The sequence below is a fragment of the Columba livia genome, chromosome 10 (genome assembly GCF_036013475.1).
Source record: "Columba livia isolate bColLiv1 breed racing homer chromosome 10, bColLiv1.pat.W.v2, whole genome shotgun sequence".
NCBI classification, from domain to species: Eukaryota; Metazoa; Chordata; class Aves; order Columbiformes; family Columbidae; genus Columba; species Columba livia.
The window spans coordinates 6943723-6958023 of NC_088611.1; the positions used below are offsets into that span (position 1 = coordinate 6943723).

At 40.3% G+C, this 14301-nt stretch overlaps 1 protein-coding gene across 9 annotated transcripts in view; it reads left to right on the forward strand.

Moving 5' to 3' along the window:
* The window catches only part of PRKCD (protein kinase C delta), a 65293-nt gene that overhangs the window by 38372 nt on the left and 12620 nt on the right, over positions 1 to 14301 (forward strand). For all 9 annotated transcript variants that reach the window (XM_065075148.1, XM_065075153.1, XM_065075146.1 and 6 more), the window contains 6 exons: positions 1989 to 2188; positions 2905 to 2965; positions 11405 to 11561; positions 12241 to 12272; positions 12957 to 13042; positions 13386 to 13515. In XM_065075148.1, coding sequence (XP_064931220.1) covers positions 1989 to 2188; positions 2905 to 2965; positions 11405 to 11561; positions 12241 to 12272; positions 12957 to 13042; positions 13386 to 13515 — 666 coding nt within the window. The remainder of the gene's footprint in view (positions 1 to 1988; positions 2189 to 2904; positions 2966 to 11404; positions 11562 to 12240; positions 12273 to 12956; positions 13043 to 13385; positions 13516 to 14301) is intronic.

Genomic DNA, 14301 nt, shown 5'->3' on the forward strand with positions numbered 1-14301 from the left:
TTTATTGTCCATCCTAGTAATTGCTCAATTGTGTCTTTTTTGAGCTTTCCCCATATATTTTCACCATAATATAGGGTGTTTCAAAAAGATGGACACAATTTCACAGCAATATATTTTGAGGTCCTCCAGATTAGTCACTAATGGTGGCACAAAAACACTGTATTTGACATATCCCCACAAGAAAAGGTCGCAGGGTGTAATGTCTGGGGATCTTGGGGGCCAAGAGTGTCGCACCAAGTCTTGGGGTCCCGTGCAACCTATCCAACATTGAAGCAGTGGGTCCATCTTTTTGAAACACCCTGTACTTCCAAATTCTTCCATAGTTAAGAATACAAAGTACACGATTCTGGAAGCAGGTTTGCACTGCTACAAGCTTGAGGTTTTCTTTCTGTAGAGTTCCCCACATTCAAGATAAAAAGCTTTTGACTGAGTAGAGGAGGAATATTCAAGTTTGTATTGAAATGGAGAAGGTGCTCAGGTGGCTGTTCCTGAGCATTTCCGAATGCAGGCTCAGGTCTCCTTGGCAAAGCTGTAATTTGTAATGCCGTTGCTGGCAGGCATTCCCTAATAAAGAAGCACAAGGACACTATTTGCTGCTCTTGTTTGGATAGCTCAGTTCAATGGAGTGGAGTGCATTGAGCAAGTTATTAATGAATGAACACAAACTTTGCCTTGAATTTCCAGAAAGATTTTTAAATAAGTGTCTGATTCGTCCTTCACTGAAGTGAATGTAAATTTTATTGCTAATTTTAGGAGACAGACCACACTGCAGCTTCTTGGGGAAGCTATTTAATCTGCTTGGCTACTGTCTTGATGTCATCAGAACAGATTACACACTCGGGGGGAAAATGGATCATTTCAAAGCTGAGACACTTATAAAACAATTTTTATTGCAGCAGATGAACTTGATACATAGTGGAAATTGTGCAAAATGTACGAAATTGTGTTACCTGAGCACAAATAGGGAATAACTGGCTTGGCAGCAAATCGCAGAGAAAAACAGGGGAGGTGGCATCGCGTGCCAGAGTCGCAGTGCAGGGCTGGCTGTGGTTGTGTAGGAGGCAGCATTATGTTGGATGTGTTGATGGGACTACCAAGAGACTCAGATCTAGAAATATGCTAAAGCTTGTTACAGATCGTGCAGTCACCAGCTGTTTTCTATGCCTGAGGTAAGGACAGGAAAAAATTAGCTTAACTGGTAGCAGGAGAGAGGCTGAAGCCGTGTGTTTGGGAACAAATCAATCTGATAAGAATAGTCAGGCTCTGTAAAACTTACAAGGAAGGCAGCTGCAGAGATGCTTTTATGAGAGGCTGGGTAAATGTTACCACAAAAATAAGATTTGGGGTTTTTTTTGAGGTTCTTTCAGTCTTTTCCTTATCCTTTAACTACACAAGGTCTGCATGTGCGAGATAGGCCTTGTAACATCCTTTAAAAAGCAGCAGTCGTGGCCAAGAGTACAATGACAAGGAGGGTGACTTATGAATAGAAGTGAAATGTTGGGATAACTTGGAAGTAGATTAATGAAATGTGGAGCTTTTCATCTCTCAGCCACTGGGTTCAGCTTAAACTAGGTCAGCGTCAGACATATCTTAATTTATCTTACAGCAGTGCGTATTCGCTATGATCAGACGACACGTCATGGAGATGGCTATCGGAAAGCAGCCATGCACAGTTTCCTGACAAATTGCAACTGACTAAACCAGTTTCTGAATTCCAGAGTGGGATTTGTCCCTCCTGGTCTCCCTGGCTGCAGGTTAACACCTTCACTGCCCCGTGTGACTTGTTTGTCAGGGTGAGCTCTGCCTTCCACATCATCAATGTCTGAACCGAATATTTAAACTTTGTCCGGATTGCAGTACAAGAAATACTAAGTCTGCTTTATGTTTCGGTACAAGGATTCTATCTTTTGATTTATTTTGTTGAGTTTAGACACTAGACCTACATTATTTCCTTTTTACAGTTTCTGTCCTTTTTTTGTGGCTTTCAGAGAGAGGAAAAACTCTAGTTCAGAGGAAACCTACCATGTATCCAGAATGGAAATCAACTTTCGACGCCCACATTTACGAAGGACGAGTGATTCAGATTGTTCTCATGAAAGCAGCAGAAGAGCCATTATCTGAAGTGACTGTAGGTGTGTCGGTCCTGGCAGAGCGGTGCAAGAAAGGCAACGGCAAAGCAGAATTCTGGGTAAGGAAGAAGATTAATTCCTTAGACTTGCTGACCTGGTTGTGTTTCTTTCAACCTGGACAGATGCCTTATTCCTTTTAAAGTGTTTGATCCCTTAGGCATGTGTGGCAGGGCTTGTAAGACAATTATTTTAGCAGCATTTTTGAAGCAGATAAAGTGCAATCAAAGTTCAAGAAATTGACAATTAAATCCATGGCATTAGTGTTTGAAATAATGGCATACATTGCATTCAGTGCCTATTTATAAAGCCTAGCAGTTTTTATAGCAAATAGCAGACATTTAAATTGGATCTGATCATCACAATTCAACCAGAGAGAAAGGCAAAGCAGGATGAGTATTTGATATCTCTGTGGTATGTGCTCTCAGTAAGCATATAAAGAATTGTATGGATATTTTCTAATAAAACTGGGTTCCAGTGCAAACTGAGCTTAGTAAAAAAGAAGCCAAAAAACTTGTTTGCAGAAACAGGAAAGGGACATGCAAAAGCAATGGGAACTTTGACTGCACTGAACTTCTGGGTAGATGTCAAAGCGATGCAGCACACTAGTAAAAGCAATAGAGTAAAAGCCACTGGTTCAGCTGCAGCAGAGAGATATGGAAGAAGGTTGTAGTCCAATAGTTACTGAATATTATTCTTCGATTCCCTAGAAAGAGCTGTTTAAATTCCTGAGAGTTTCAGTCAACCACATACTTCACTGTTCACTTTCTTTCCACAGCTTGACCTACAACCTCAGGGGAAGGTGCTGATGGCTGTGCAGTATTTTTTAGAAGATACAGGTAATGTCAGCTGTGTATTTTCAGTCAGTTGTGTAAAAATGAAACTTTTTTTCACATTCTTTTTGTAGACCATGGGATGTTGCTTACAGAAATAATTGCCAGTATACTGAGTAGAATTTTCTGGCTTTATTAATTTGTTTTATAGGGTTTTTTCTTGCTATGTGGAGTCATGGTTGCATCTGTTAATTTCTAAATGCCTTTGTGCTCTGTATTGCTGTTGCATTTAGCCACTTTTTGGTTTTCAGTATGCCTGATGTTTTTGTGTGATAGAAAAGATATTATCAGTTGCTCTTTAGGTGCAAGGAAGTTAAATATCTTGTTCTAGCTTATTTGGGAAACTTTTTTGGTGGATTGGGGAACTGGGTCTGAGTTTCCTGGGATTCATATGTCATAGTCACTAATCATGGAAATGGATTGTGGCAAGAGTGAACGGTTAAGTCTAGTCTGCCGTATCCATTTAAAAAGTGAGCAACCTGTCTGTGTCAGAAATCTACACACGCTATTTGGAGAAGATACTAGGAGGTAAGACAAGACAGTTAATTACTAGAGGGGAAGCTTTAAGTACAGTAATAAAGCCAAATATTTTGGCAGGGATTTTTGTATCTGTGAAATTCTTTCTTAGTAGAAATGATGTAAACCTCACAACTTGCTTAGTGGTTAAAACTTTCCCATACTAGAAGTCATGAAACTATTATTTCTTGGGAATTGCACTAGTCTGCCATATTAGCCTGTCAGTCTTGCACGGTTAATACTGTGTGTTTGTAAATAATAAGTGTGAAGAGTAAGCAGTAATTTACAGCATTGGTGGCTTTTTTTCCCTCAGAGAGATATACAGGGAAGACAGTTCTGCTCTCGCAGAACAAGTGGACTGTGAAGGCACCATGCATTGTTGTACCAAATGTGCAGTCTGTGTAGCAGTTACTAGAAAAGCTACTAAAGGTAGAATGTGATATGTAGTAGGTGACATTTCAGAGTTGATATTTTATCTTTGCAATGGCAAAAAAAACAGCTTATACGCTTATTATTTTGGTCTCCTTTATGGAAAGTTAACACTTGAAAGGAAGATTTTTTAAAGTTGTGTGATGCTGAAGAGCCTGTAAGTAAGAGCATTTCTCTAAAGATCAAAAGGCCTGTATTTATGTACCAGTAATATTCTGGTTTGCATTCAGGCTGTTGTGAGCCATTATGTTAGAAAACCTTTGTCTTGTCTTTGTCACGGCTTTCCTGTGCAAGGCTGTTCCATGGAGCAGCGGTATGATGAGAATCTATGTTTTAATGAGGCATACAGAAATCCGTTTGTCCAGGAAAAGTAAAAGTTTCTCAGCCAAAACTCTACAAAGCCAGGTTCAGCATTCTCAGTTGCTTATTTGATGAGGATGAAGCGTATTTTCTCGTCTCCACACAGACGTGAGAAACGGTAGAGATGCCATAGGTGAAAACCTTCCATAATTTGCCATTATTAGCTGTTAGAAGGAAGGTAATGTACTTGTGCAGTGTAAGTACTAAAATAATTGTACTTCGTTATTGATTGAAATAATTTAAAAATAGATACAATGTTCTTGCAATTCTTTTCATTGCCTTTATTAGGGATTGCAGATAGTCGTGGAGGAAACCAAAATACCAAACAGATAATTCAAGCAATCGTACTTTAATTGGCCAGTTGATATTTGTGTGCTAATGCACTTGTTAGGCCTTCTACTTTGCAACAACTTCTTATTTACCTTCTGATTTATAGAAAATGAGTCACCAATACCTTTTTGGTAACCAAACCACAGAAGCAGTGGAAACTCCCTTTCAAGACATTTACACGTCTACATTTTGTGAAGCAGAGTCACTCAATCTGACATCAAACATCAATACATTTTAACATACTAATCCTCCTCAAAATTACAGACCTCCCTCCCGTCACTATCTGTGTACTGCTAAATAGGCAGACATGGAGTGATTTTTGGTTCATCATTGCACTGCTTTAAATGTTTTCTCAAGCTAAATTAACAGTTACCAGTGTAAAAGCAGAAAAGTTTGTTAGTGCGTTACAGGGTGTTTGTATTAACTTCCATTCTTCACTTTGCTAAAACCCTGAGTTAATCGTTGAAAGCTCGGAGACAGTTCACATTCCTTCCTATGCACATAGTATTTTGTTTTCTCTCTGACACGCCTTTCTGTGCAGAACTTTATGGTAGCTGTGTTTCTAAAATACTAAAAAAGGCCTGTTCTGAAACTGGTATTTCAGTTGTTCCCTCGTTTATTTGAAGGTATCGCTACCATTAGGATCTTTGAGTTATAGGTGCTGCCTTTTGTTTTAAAATCTCCAGGCACTCTGCTAAAGTGATTAATTCTTTCTTTGGCTTGTTTTGCAAATTAAAGCTGTTGTTTTTCAAACCTTCCTTCTAAGTAGCAAACATTCTGCCATCTCTAGAGAACACAGCAGTATTGAGAAGTAAGCGTATTATTGCTCCTTTATCAGATTTATTATTACAGAAAAAATGGTATTAATGGGATAAACTCGTATTAAAATCCATGGTCAACTACACTGAGACTCTTCACTTGTGTATTCTTTTTGCAGATTGGGACCTGGGCATTTCACTTAGGGCTATAGATGAAAAGGCTTCCCAGTCTTAGAGGGTTTTTTTTCTTTCTAGACCTCGTAAAACAGGGACTGCAGAGCCCTGACTTAGAGCTGTCAAAGAACGTTTTTGTCTTCTGTCTTGTGACTTGAAAATAAGTTTGTGCTGGAAATGTAGAAGTTTTCCTTCTGATGTGTGAAACATGAGAACAGGGTGTTGACCTCCATTTCCATTTCAGAATATTGTTTTCTTTCTGTTCCTCCTCCTCTCCTACTAGTATTGAAACTAGGTTATAATTCTGTAAAGCAGCTTTCGTTTTAATAGGTGGGAGTTGCAATACGTTTAATGCTTTGCTTGATCTTTGTTTATTCGGATATAGTTAATGACCTTATTGAGTAAGAAAACCCAGGACCACAGAGGTGGTTTGCTGTGCTGCTGAGTGTCTTGCACAGTATGAGCCGCTTTGGAATTATGGTTGCGTCTTGGTTTTGAATTCTGAATTGCTGTTTTACTGCCTTCAGCTTCCTGGAGAAAGGGTTAGTGAGTTATTTCCTTAAAATGCTATTAGATGTATCAGAAGGTGAGTAATTGCCCTGTCAACTTTCGATATCTCAAGTATCTGACTTCTGGAAGAGCAGCATGAGCCAGAGAGCTGCATATATTTTGAATATATTTTTATGTGTGTGTGTTGAGATGAGTGCTGGGGAAGCATGAGATTTTAGATTTTTTTCTGAGGCATCCATGAAAAATAAGACTAAATCGCAGATTTGCTGTCACAGTTTGCCTATTGTCTAGGTCTAAATTAAGATTTGAAGAAAGTTTCTCTATGGATGAGGTGTGTTGGGGAAGGATCATCACATTATTAGTAAATAATAATGCAGGCTGAAAAGTCAGAACTGGGTCTTATAATTTTAATTGGCAAGTTGGTGCGATTTAACCATTTGACTGAGAAAATATCATTTCTAGAAAATTGGCAGAGGTGATAGTTATTTAGTGGCACTGAGCATCTGCTTTAATCGGCATCTAGAAGTGTGATTGCATGACCTCAGTAAAAACATTTTCCAGATTGATTTTCTTTAAGAAAATCAAACATTTGCCGATGTAGTAATTTCATAAACATAAAGTTGGCAGTGTATTTGGCTGGTAAGGTATTTAACGTGTTGTGTAGAGCACAGGAAAACTTTATATAGTTTATATGTTCACAAGAAATTTGGCTTAGATGCTGTATTTTTTAAGGTTGGTTTTACTGTACCTTTGTAATTTAAAAAAGAAAAATGAGAACCCATTTTCCAGTTTATTCCCTGTTTTACCACAACAAACAAGATATTGGGTGTCTGTGCAGAAGTGTTAACCAACACACTTACTGAAATTTAAATGAAAAGTACTCTGTACGGCCAAGCCCGGGCTGTGTTAGCACAGCAGGTCTGCAGATGCTGTGAGTGTTCCAAAGGCTGTAGTGTGGACATGGGATTTTTTTTCTCCTGGTTTGAAAGGCAGAGCTTGTCATGATACTGAAAAGTCATCAAAAACTCCTTAACACTGTTATGAAAGTGTCAAAAAGCAGGCCCTTGATTCAGCATGCTGGATGCAGGGAGGATCACTCCTCTAATCAAGCACTGGCGTGACTCGTATTTATTACACATACCAATTGCATATTCATTAGTTACTACCTTAGTTCATGCCTTAAATGTAGGTTATTTACATAACCCCACCCTTGGTCAGGAGTCCTTTTTTGGTGTTCAGGGGTCTTCATCTGGGGTCTCCGGTGGCCCCTGGTGGTCTTCACAGCCTGGTGCCCCTTGGGTTACAATTGTCCGGTTCTGACCTGGTTTCTTGAGTGTGCATTTTGTCGTTCTGTGCTACCACACAGCAAAAGCCACGTAGCTCTTTCTTTAACCTAGTGGAACATCCCACTTGCCCATCTTGAAAACCAAGGACATTTGCCTCATGTCCAGCCTCTGTGTAGCTATTGTTCCTCTAGTAAGTGTCTGTTCCATTAGGCCTAGTGTGGTTTCTAGACAACTTTCTTCCTCTTATCAGTTAAAACTCTGGTGTTTTGTTTCAGCACTTTTCTGAACGACCATTGACTTCATTAATGCTTAGGAAAGACTAGTTGAGTACAGACATGTGCCAGGGAGCGGCAGAGCCGCCCAGCTCCGTGTCTGCCAAGGGTCGGTGCTGGTCAGTGGTGGCCAAGGCAGGACTTCATTCATTCATTTACATTTCTGGGAAACTTGTATTTCTGTAAATCATGGGGTTTGTTTGTTTGTCTTGCAGATGTAGTTTTTCGTCCAAATGACCTGTAAAGCAATCCTCTCCAGGGCCAGGTTAAAGAGCAGTTTTCCTCTGAGACAGCTCACGCCAGCAAAGTCTCCTTTGTGAGGAACAAGCTTTCCTTTTTAATGATTGCTCTGTGGGATTAATATTTTTCTTGACCTGAAGGCACGCTTAACTTTCAAATAAAGCCAAGCGCAAGGCAGCAGAACAGCAGAAGGGGACACTGAACAGAAATGTTAGTAGGTTTTGTAAGTTATTATAAAGTTTCAGGCAAATCTCAACTCAAGCAGGCAGGTAGCTCAGAAAATGTTTTGCGTGTCCCTGTCTGAAGTCCCAGTTCTCAGTTTCTGAGAGCAGAACTATTATCTTTCCTCTCTTCACAAACAGACCTGCAAAATGAGCAAGTTAAAATGAAAAATGAACTCTGAAGATGGTAAATACTTTTTCTATTCTTTCTTTAAAAAAAAAAATCTAGTAGGGTTATTTCTGGAGGTTGTTTTCTTTTGTCCTTGAATTTTTCAGGTTCAGTTCAAACAATTTGACATCTCACCTCGAGGTTTATTACAGTTCAGCAGGGTCCTGGCAATGTTGTTTTAGCAAATGTTTTCCAGACTATGGATTGCAGGTTATGTTAGCGGCTGGAAGGGCTGTGAAATATTCAGGACTGGCACCGCAGTTAAACAGTGTTGTGTTTACAGTGCGTCTGGAGAACTGCACTGTCAATTCAGAAGAGTGCTTAATGGTTTCTTAATGAATATACAGCACAGAGGAGCTCTGGGTGCTTTTGTCAGATCAGCTGCAAGTTTTGAGAAGGGACCGTGAAATACATGAACAATGTGTCAGTGATAAATATTAACTACAGTTTTCAATAGAGGAAATAGATTACGTTTAATGGTGTGTGCTGGTTCCAAAATAATTAATTTCAGGTCCAGGCTGCAGAGGTCACCTGGATTCTAGCTGCTGATTCAGCTGGTTTATACATGACTGTTTCTGACCATGTGCTGGCCCAGGACAAGCATTTAATCTGGTGAAATCCTTCCCCTTGGGAGGAGGAAGCAAAGGCATTTCCCTTTGTGTTTCTTCCTCCCTCCAATCTCCACCCTGCATCTGTACAGTTGTTGGGAAATTTACTTCCTTGTAATTGTTAATTCTTCATGCATCTTTGAAATAAAGCCTCTGTTCCCCAGTTAAGTCCATGGTTGGCTGAACATCTTAAAACTTTGTTGGAACAATACAGATTAAAAGTAATTTACACATTACAGATCACTTGCCAAGCACACCCATAGTAAATTGAAATGAGTACGCTGTTATTTTGGAGCCGTCTCAGCTTCAGGTACACTTGACTTGGTTTGCTTGTGTTACAGACTTTAGGAGGGCTTTTGTCCCATAATTTGCTCCATCACGGGTTGTCTTCTCAGAATACATGCTATAAAGCAACACACCTTTCTCTGTTTTGTTGCTGTTACTAATTAAATCGCCCTTATGAAGACATCCTTTTAATGCAGCAAACAATATGAAGTATGACTGACTCTCGAGAATGTTGTTTTCCTTGCGCACACACTTTGGTGTGTGGTTTCCCTGAAGCGTTTGAGGCGCAGTGGGTGAGGTCTGTGTATTTGCTCAGCAGGATTAAACAGAGATAGGACTGTTTGCAGACTTGGAAAAGCTCAAGTGCAGGAGCTGATGTGAGTTTCTGTTGGGTGAACTCAGTAGCCTGTTTGAACAGCAGAAATTAATCCTGTTCCTGGAGGGGCAGAGGTAACTCCATGGCGTACCTAGCACCAGGGTGTCAGTGCATGTGTGAGCTTTTTTTGGGGTGAGACAGGATGGGTTTTTCGCTGAACCAGATGGCCAGTTTCTCAGAAAAGTGCATTAGTACCTAGTGGCAAAACCCGGGGACCTTTTTTGATCTTTCTTTTCACCAATATGCTTAATCTTTCCTTAATCTCTGCACTGACATTGTCCTTTTCTAAGGCAGGACATGCTGCTGTTGTTGGCTGTGACTGATAACTTAGTTCAGGAGACTCAAAATGGTATCAAATGATAGATTGTATTCCAGGTTCAGTGGCCTGAAATAGTAATGGTGGCAGCCAGCTAATAAAATGACCAAAACTGAGCGCAGTGAACAAGAAAAACAGGGCTCTTAAGTGACTTTGCAGTAAGCGTAGGCATTGCAGCTGCTGCAGTTTGGCAAAGGGAACAAATCTCCTCCTATCGATATGAAAAGAGCAGCTCCCACTGATGTTGATAAAAGGCAGAAATACAGTGGAGCAAATAAAAACCAGTTGTATTGACAATGGGAAAAAATGCTCTTCTGGCTTTTTCCTTACTCGATTGTTGTGGAAAGTCCTACCCTGGCAATGGCAATCTCCAGTTACCCTGAACTTTGCAGCATTTTCAAACTGAGAGCCATGTCCACATTTCTTCTAGATTAAAACCCACAAGCTGCTGATGCCATGAGCAGTTGATCAGCTCCCCATTGCTGATTCAAGATGTTACCTTTTCCTGCTGGATGGGATTGTCCCTCAACAGCTCCTCCCTATCAACAAGAAACGTGTCCTAGGGTTAAATTGCTGGTTACCCAATCTCTTTGATACACCTTCATGGGGTTACCTCTGTTACAAACTCCTAATATTTTCAAAATGTATAAGTAAGACTATATAGTATGAGTTGTGGCTGTAAGACTGTACCGTAAGAGACTAATTTTTTGTAAGAGAAACTGAGCAGTTTCCTTGGAAATGTGTGGAAAGAACTATAACCTGTAATGAAGGACCTATGTGAGCCAGCTGGACTTGGAGCCTGAGAATTTTTTTGTCGTTTTATTTCTTGGCTAAAGCTACGTGTAATTACTATGTATATGGTCTTTTGTGATACAGCATATACTATAATACTACAGCAATAATAGTTCATCTTATATAGTGCTATATACTATAACCCCATGAGGGCTATGAGGAGAGAGGCATGAGACCGGGACATGTTGGCAGCCATAGAATCAAAGCTTTTCTGAGATGGCGTGATGGAAATGTCTAATTGCAAATGTCATTTGTCCTCACTGGTTGTGATCCTGGAGGCTGGCAGAACCCATGTCACAGCGGTACAGCCCGGTAGGACGGGAGGTCCTGTGGCACTTGGTGTGTGTTTCTGCCACGGTCCTGCTTCAGGAGGGCATGTGGAGCATGAGAAGGCTTCTGCTGAAGGAGAAGACCCTCCTGCTTCCGATAAAACATTTATTTCTCTTGCACATAAACCACATAATGTATAGGAGCTTATATTTTTTTCAAGAAACAATTGGGGTTGTCATTTCTCTAGCAACACTGCACTCCATTCCTGCTGCTTCCTTTCAGCTCATTTGCTGAAAGTCGCTTCTGAAAGAGCAGGAGAGGGAAGCGCTCACAAACAAGGACGTGGAGATGTCTTAGGAAGCGGTACCTGCATGTATCCCACCCTTGTGGGGCTGACAACCTGCAGAATGCAGGTGTAAAAAGAAATAGAAACACAAGTCTGAAACAGAAAACCAAACTTCTTGGAGAAGCAAATATTAATCTTTGTAATATCTTTATGAACTAAAAGTATGTCTTCTTGTCTCCCCCCCTAGATTGCAAACAGTCATTGAGGGAAGAAGGGGCAACAGTAACTATGAACAGGAGAGGAGCTATCAAGCAAGCCAAAATCCAGTACATCAAAAATCATGAATTTATTGCTACCTTCTTTGGACAACCTACTTTTTGCTCTGTCTGCAAGGACTTTGTATGGTAAGAAGGAAATGCTAAGCTTATCCCATCCCCAGAGGCTAAATAACTGCAAAATTTGTTTCAGGTATATTGAGACAAAACATGACGTGTAAATTCACAAGTGTTTGGAAATTGAAATAATATGTTTACTAAGAGTATTGTTATACATAAGAACTACAGTTGTCTCTTTCACATTAAAAACTGGAACTTCAACATTTTTGCAACTGAAATGATTGGCAAAAATTCCATCAGCATCAAAAGTGAGATCTGGCCAGTAATGCACCATGTTCTTTTACAAGAGAGTGAGATGGGTGGATCTGAGAAAGTGGTGCTCAAACATTAAAATGTGCAGTGGCTAATAGCAGAGTAAATACCCATCATGAGCAAGAAGCTGGATCTCTTTCATAGTAAGGCCTTTTTTGTAGTAAGTCAGATCAGGAGGTTTTCGTGTATGATTGAAACCTTTTCTTTCTGGGTTTCCCTCCTAATTTGCTGGTCTAGCAAATCACACTACCTTATTTTCTAAACCTTACATTCATGAGAGAAGATTCTGAATAGCAGAAGTTAGACCAGTTCTTGAATTGGAGCAAATATTCTCATAGACAAAGGGTTGATTGTTTGACATGGTAAAACAAACAAAACACAAACCACCACCACCAAAGTGCTTTTATGATTTCCTTCTTTATCATTTGTTTTTCAGGGGACTCAACAAGCAGGGATACAAATGTAGGCGTAAGTTAATTTTACATATTTTTCTTCTACTGCTTTCCACATTTTCCACGTTAACCTGTAGATTTAATAGTTACTATTGAAAAATCTTCTGAAAATGTGCATGGCACAGTGCGTCATCACTTCAGATGGTAGTAGTAGATATTAAACATCAGTTTCGCATGATAACCTAAGGCTGTCTAATTATGATTCCTATCCAAGTTTTTAGTATCAAGATTTAGACTTAGCTATTCTTCTCATAAAAGTGTAACGCAGTTGAAAAGTTGCAGTCATTTTTAAGAGCAATTTTTATGAAACTTTTTCTAAAATTAATTACAATTATCGACGGGTTTTACAGCTGAATTGAAAAGCACATTTGACTTAGCATAGATCTCTATGCATTGCTCCAAACAGTGGGGAGGTATCAAAGGGTAAAACTCAAAGCATAGTATTGGCCTTCTGTTATCAAATGTTGTTGGCATTTCCTAATGGAGGCAGATTTAGTTTAGAAGTAGAGGTTATGTAAAAATAAAATGAGGAGAAGCTGTTCTAAAAAGATCCTCATCTTGATAGAAAATAAAGGTTTTGGTGTATACAGTATGATGGGAAGGAGTGCTTTTCACATCATGCTATGAAATGTGAACACCTCATCCTGTGTATTTATTATCTGAAGGAATCTTTATTTTTTTTCTTGCGCATGTCTTGAAGAATGCAATGCTGCTATTCATAAGAAATGTATTGATAAAATCATTGGGAGGTGTACTGGTACCGCAGCCAACAGCAGGGACACAATGGTAAGAGCTGGAACAACACATTTAGAGTGTAACTATGTAGTTAAATGCTCTTGAACTAAAAAAATCTTGTATAGAAATGGCCAAGTCCATTCGGGAACTGCTTGACCATACAACCAAGTTACTGTCTTCTCTGAAGATTGCATGAAACATGTAGTGGATGAAAGTTTCAAGCAAGAAGAATAGTTAAAAGGGGGTGGGTAGTATTTGATGGGCAGATTCTTTCCCTGCTAGATGAGGGCTGGGGTATCCAAGATAACTGTTGCAGCTCTGTAGTACCCTGCTTTCTGTAAGAAGATCCTGTTTTGGGTAAAGCGCCTCATTCCCTTTCCCTGTCTGTCCTCAGTTTCAAAAGGAACGTTTCAAAATCGACATGCCTCATCGCTTCAAAGTTTACAATTATATGAGCCCGAACTTCTGCGACCACTGCGGCAGCCTGCTCTGGGGGCTGGTCAGACAGGGGCTCAAGTGTGAAGGTGAGGAGGAGGAGGGAGGGCAGCTGCAACCACTCTGGGCTTCTCCAATGTATTCTCCCCCGCTGTGCCCCCGACTAGAGATTTGCTACTGCTACACACTGTGTTTGTGTATGTGTGTTACATAGAATGGGATTCATGTCATCTATGCGTGGCTGAAAAAGTTTTTGTACTAGAGAGGGACAAAGAGGCACTTGGCTCATATGACGGCTCAGCCAAGTTGAGCTTCTAATGCAGTCAGAAAGCATGCTGTGGAGGTGTGATCTTGAGTATAATCAGAATTACTGCTTTGGGAATGCCTGAAATTTGGCGAGTCTGACTTAAGGTATTACTGTACTGAAAGCGTTTACTGTAATTCAATGAGGACTGGGTTAGGGAGCAATTAAATAGCCTGTACATCCATAAATCCATGGGTCCAGATGGGATGCATCTGCGGGTGCTGAGGGAGCTGGCTGAAGTCGTTGCTGGACCGCTCTCCATCATCTTTGCCAAGTCTTGGGAAACGGGAGAGGTGCCCGAGGATTGGAGGAAAGCAAATGTCACTCCAGTCTTCAAAAAGGGCAAGAAGGAGGACCCGGGTAATTATAGACCGGTCAGCCCCACCTCTGTCCCTGGGAAAGTAATGGAACAGCTAATCCTTGGTGCCATCTCAAGGCATATCAAGGATAAGAGGGTTATTAGGGGCAGTCAGCATGGCTTTACCAAGGGTAAGTCATGCTTGACCAACCTCATAGCCTTTTATGAGAATGTAACAAGGTGGATGGATGATGGCAGAGCGGTGGATGTTGT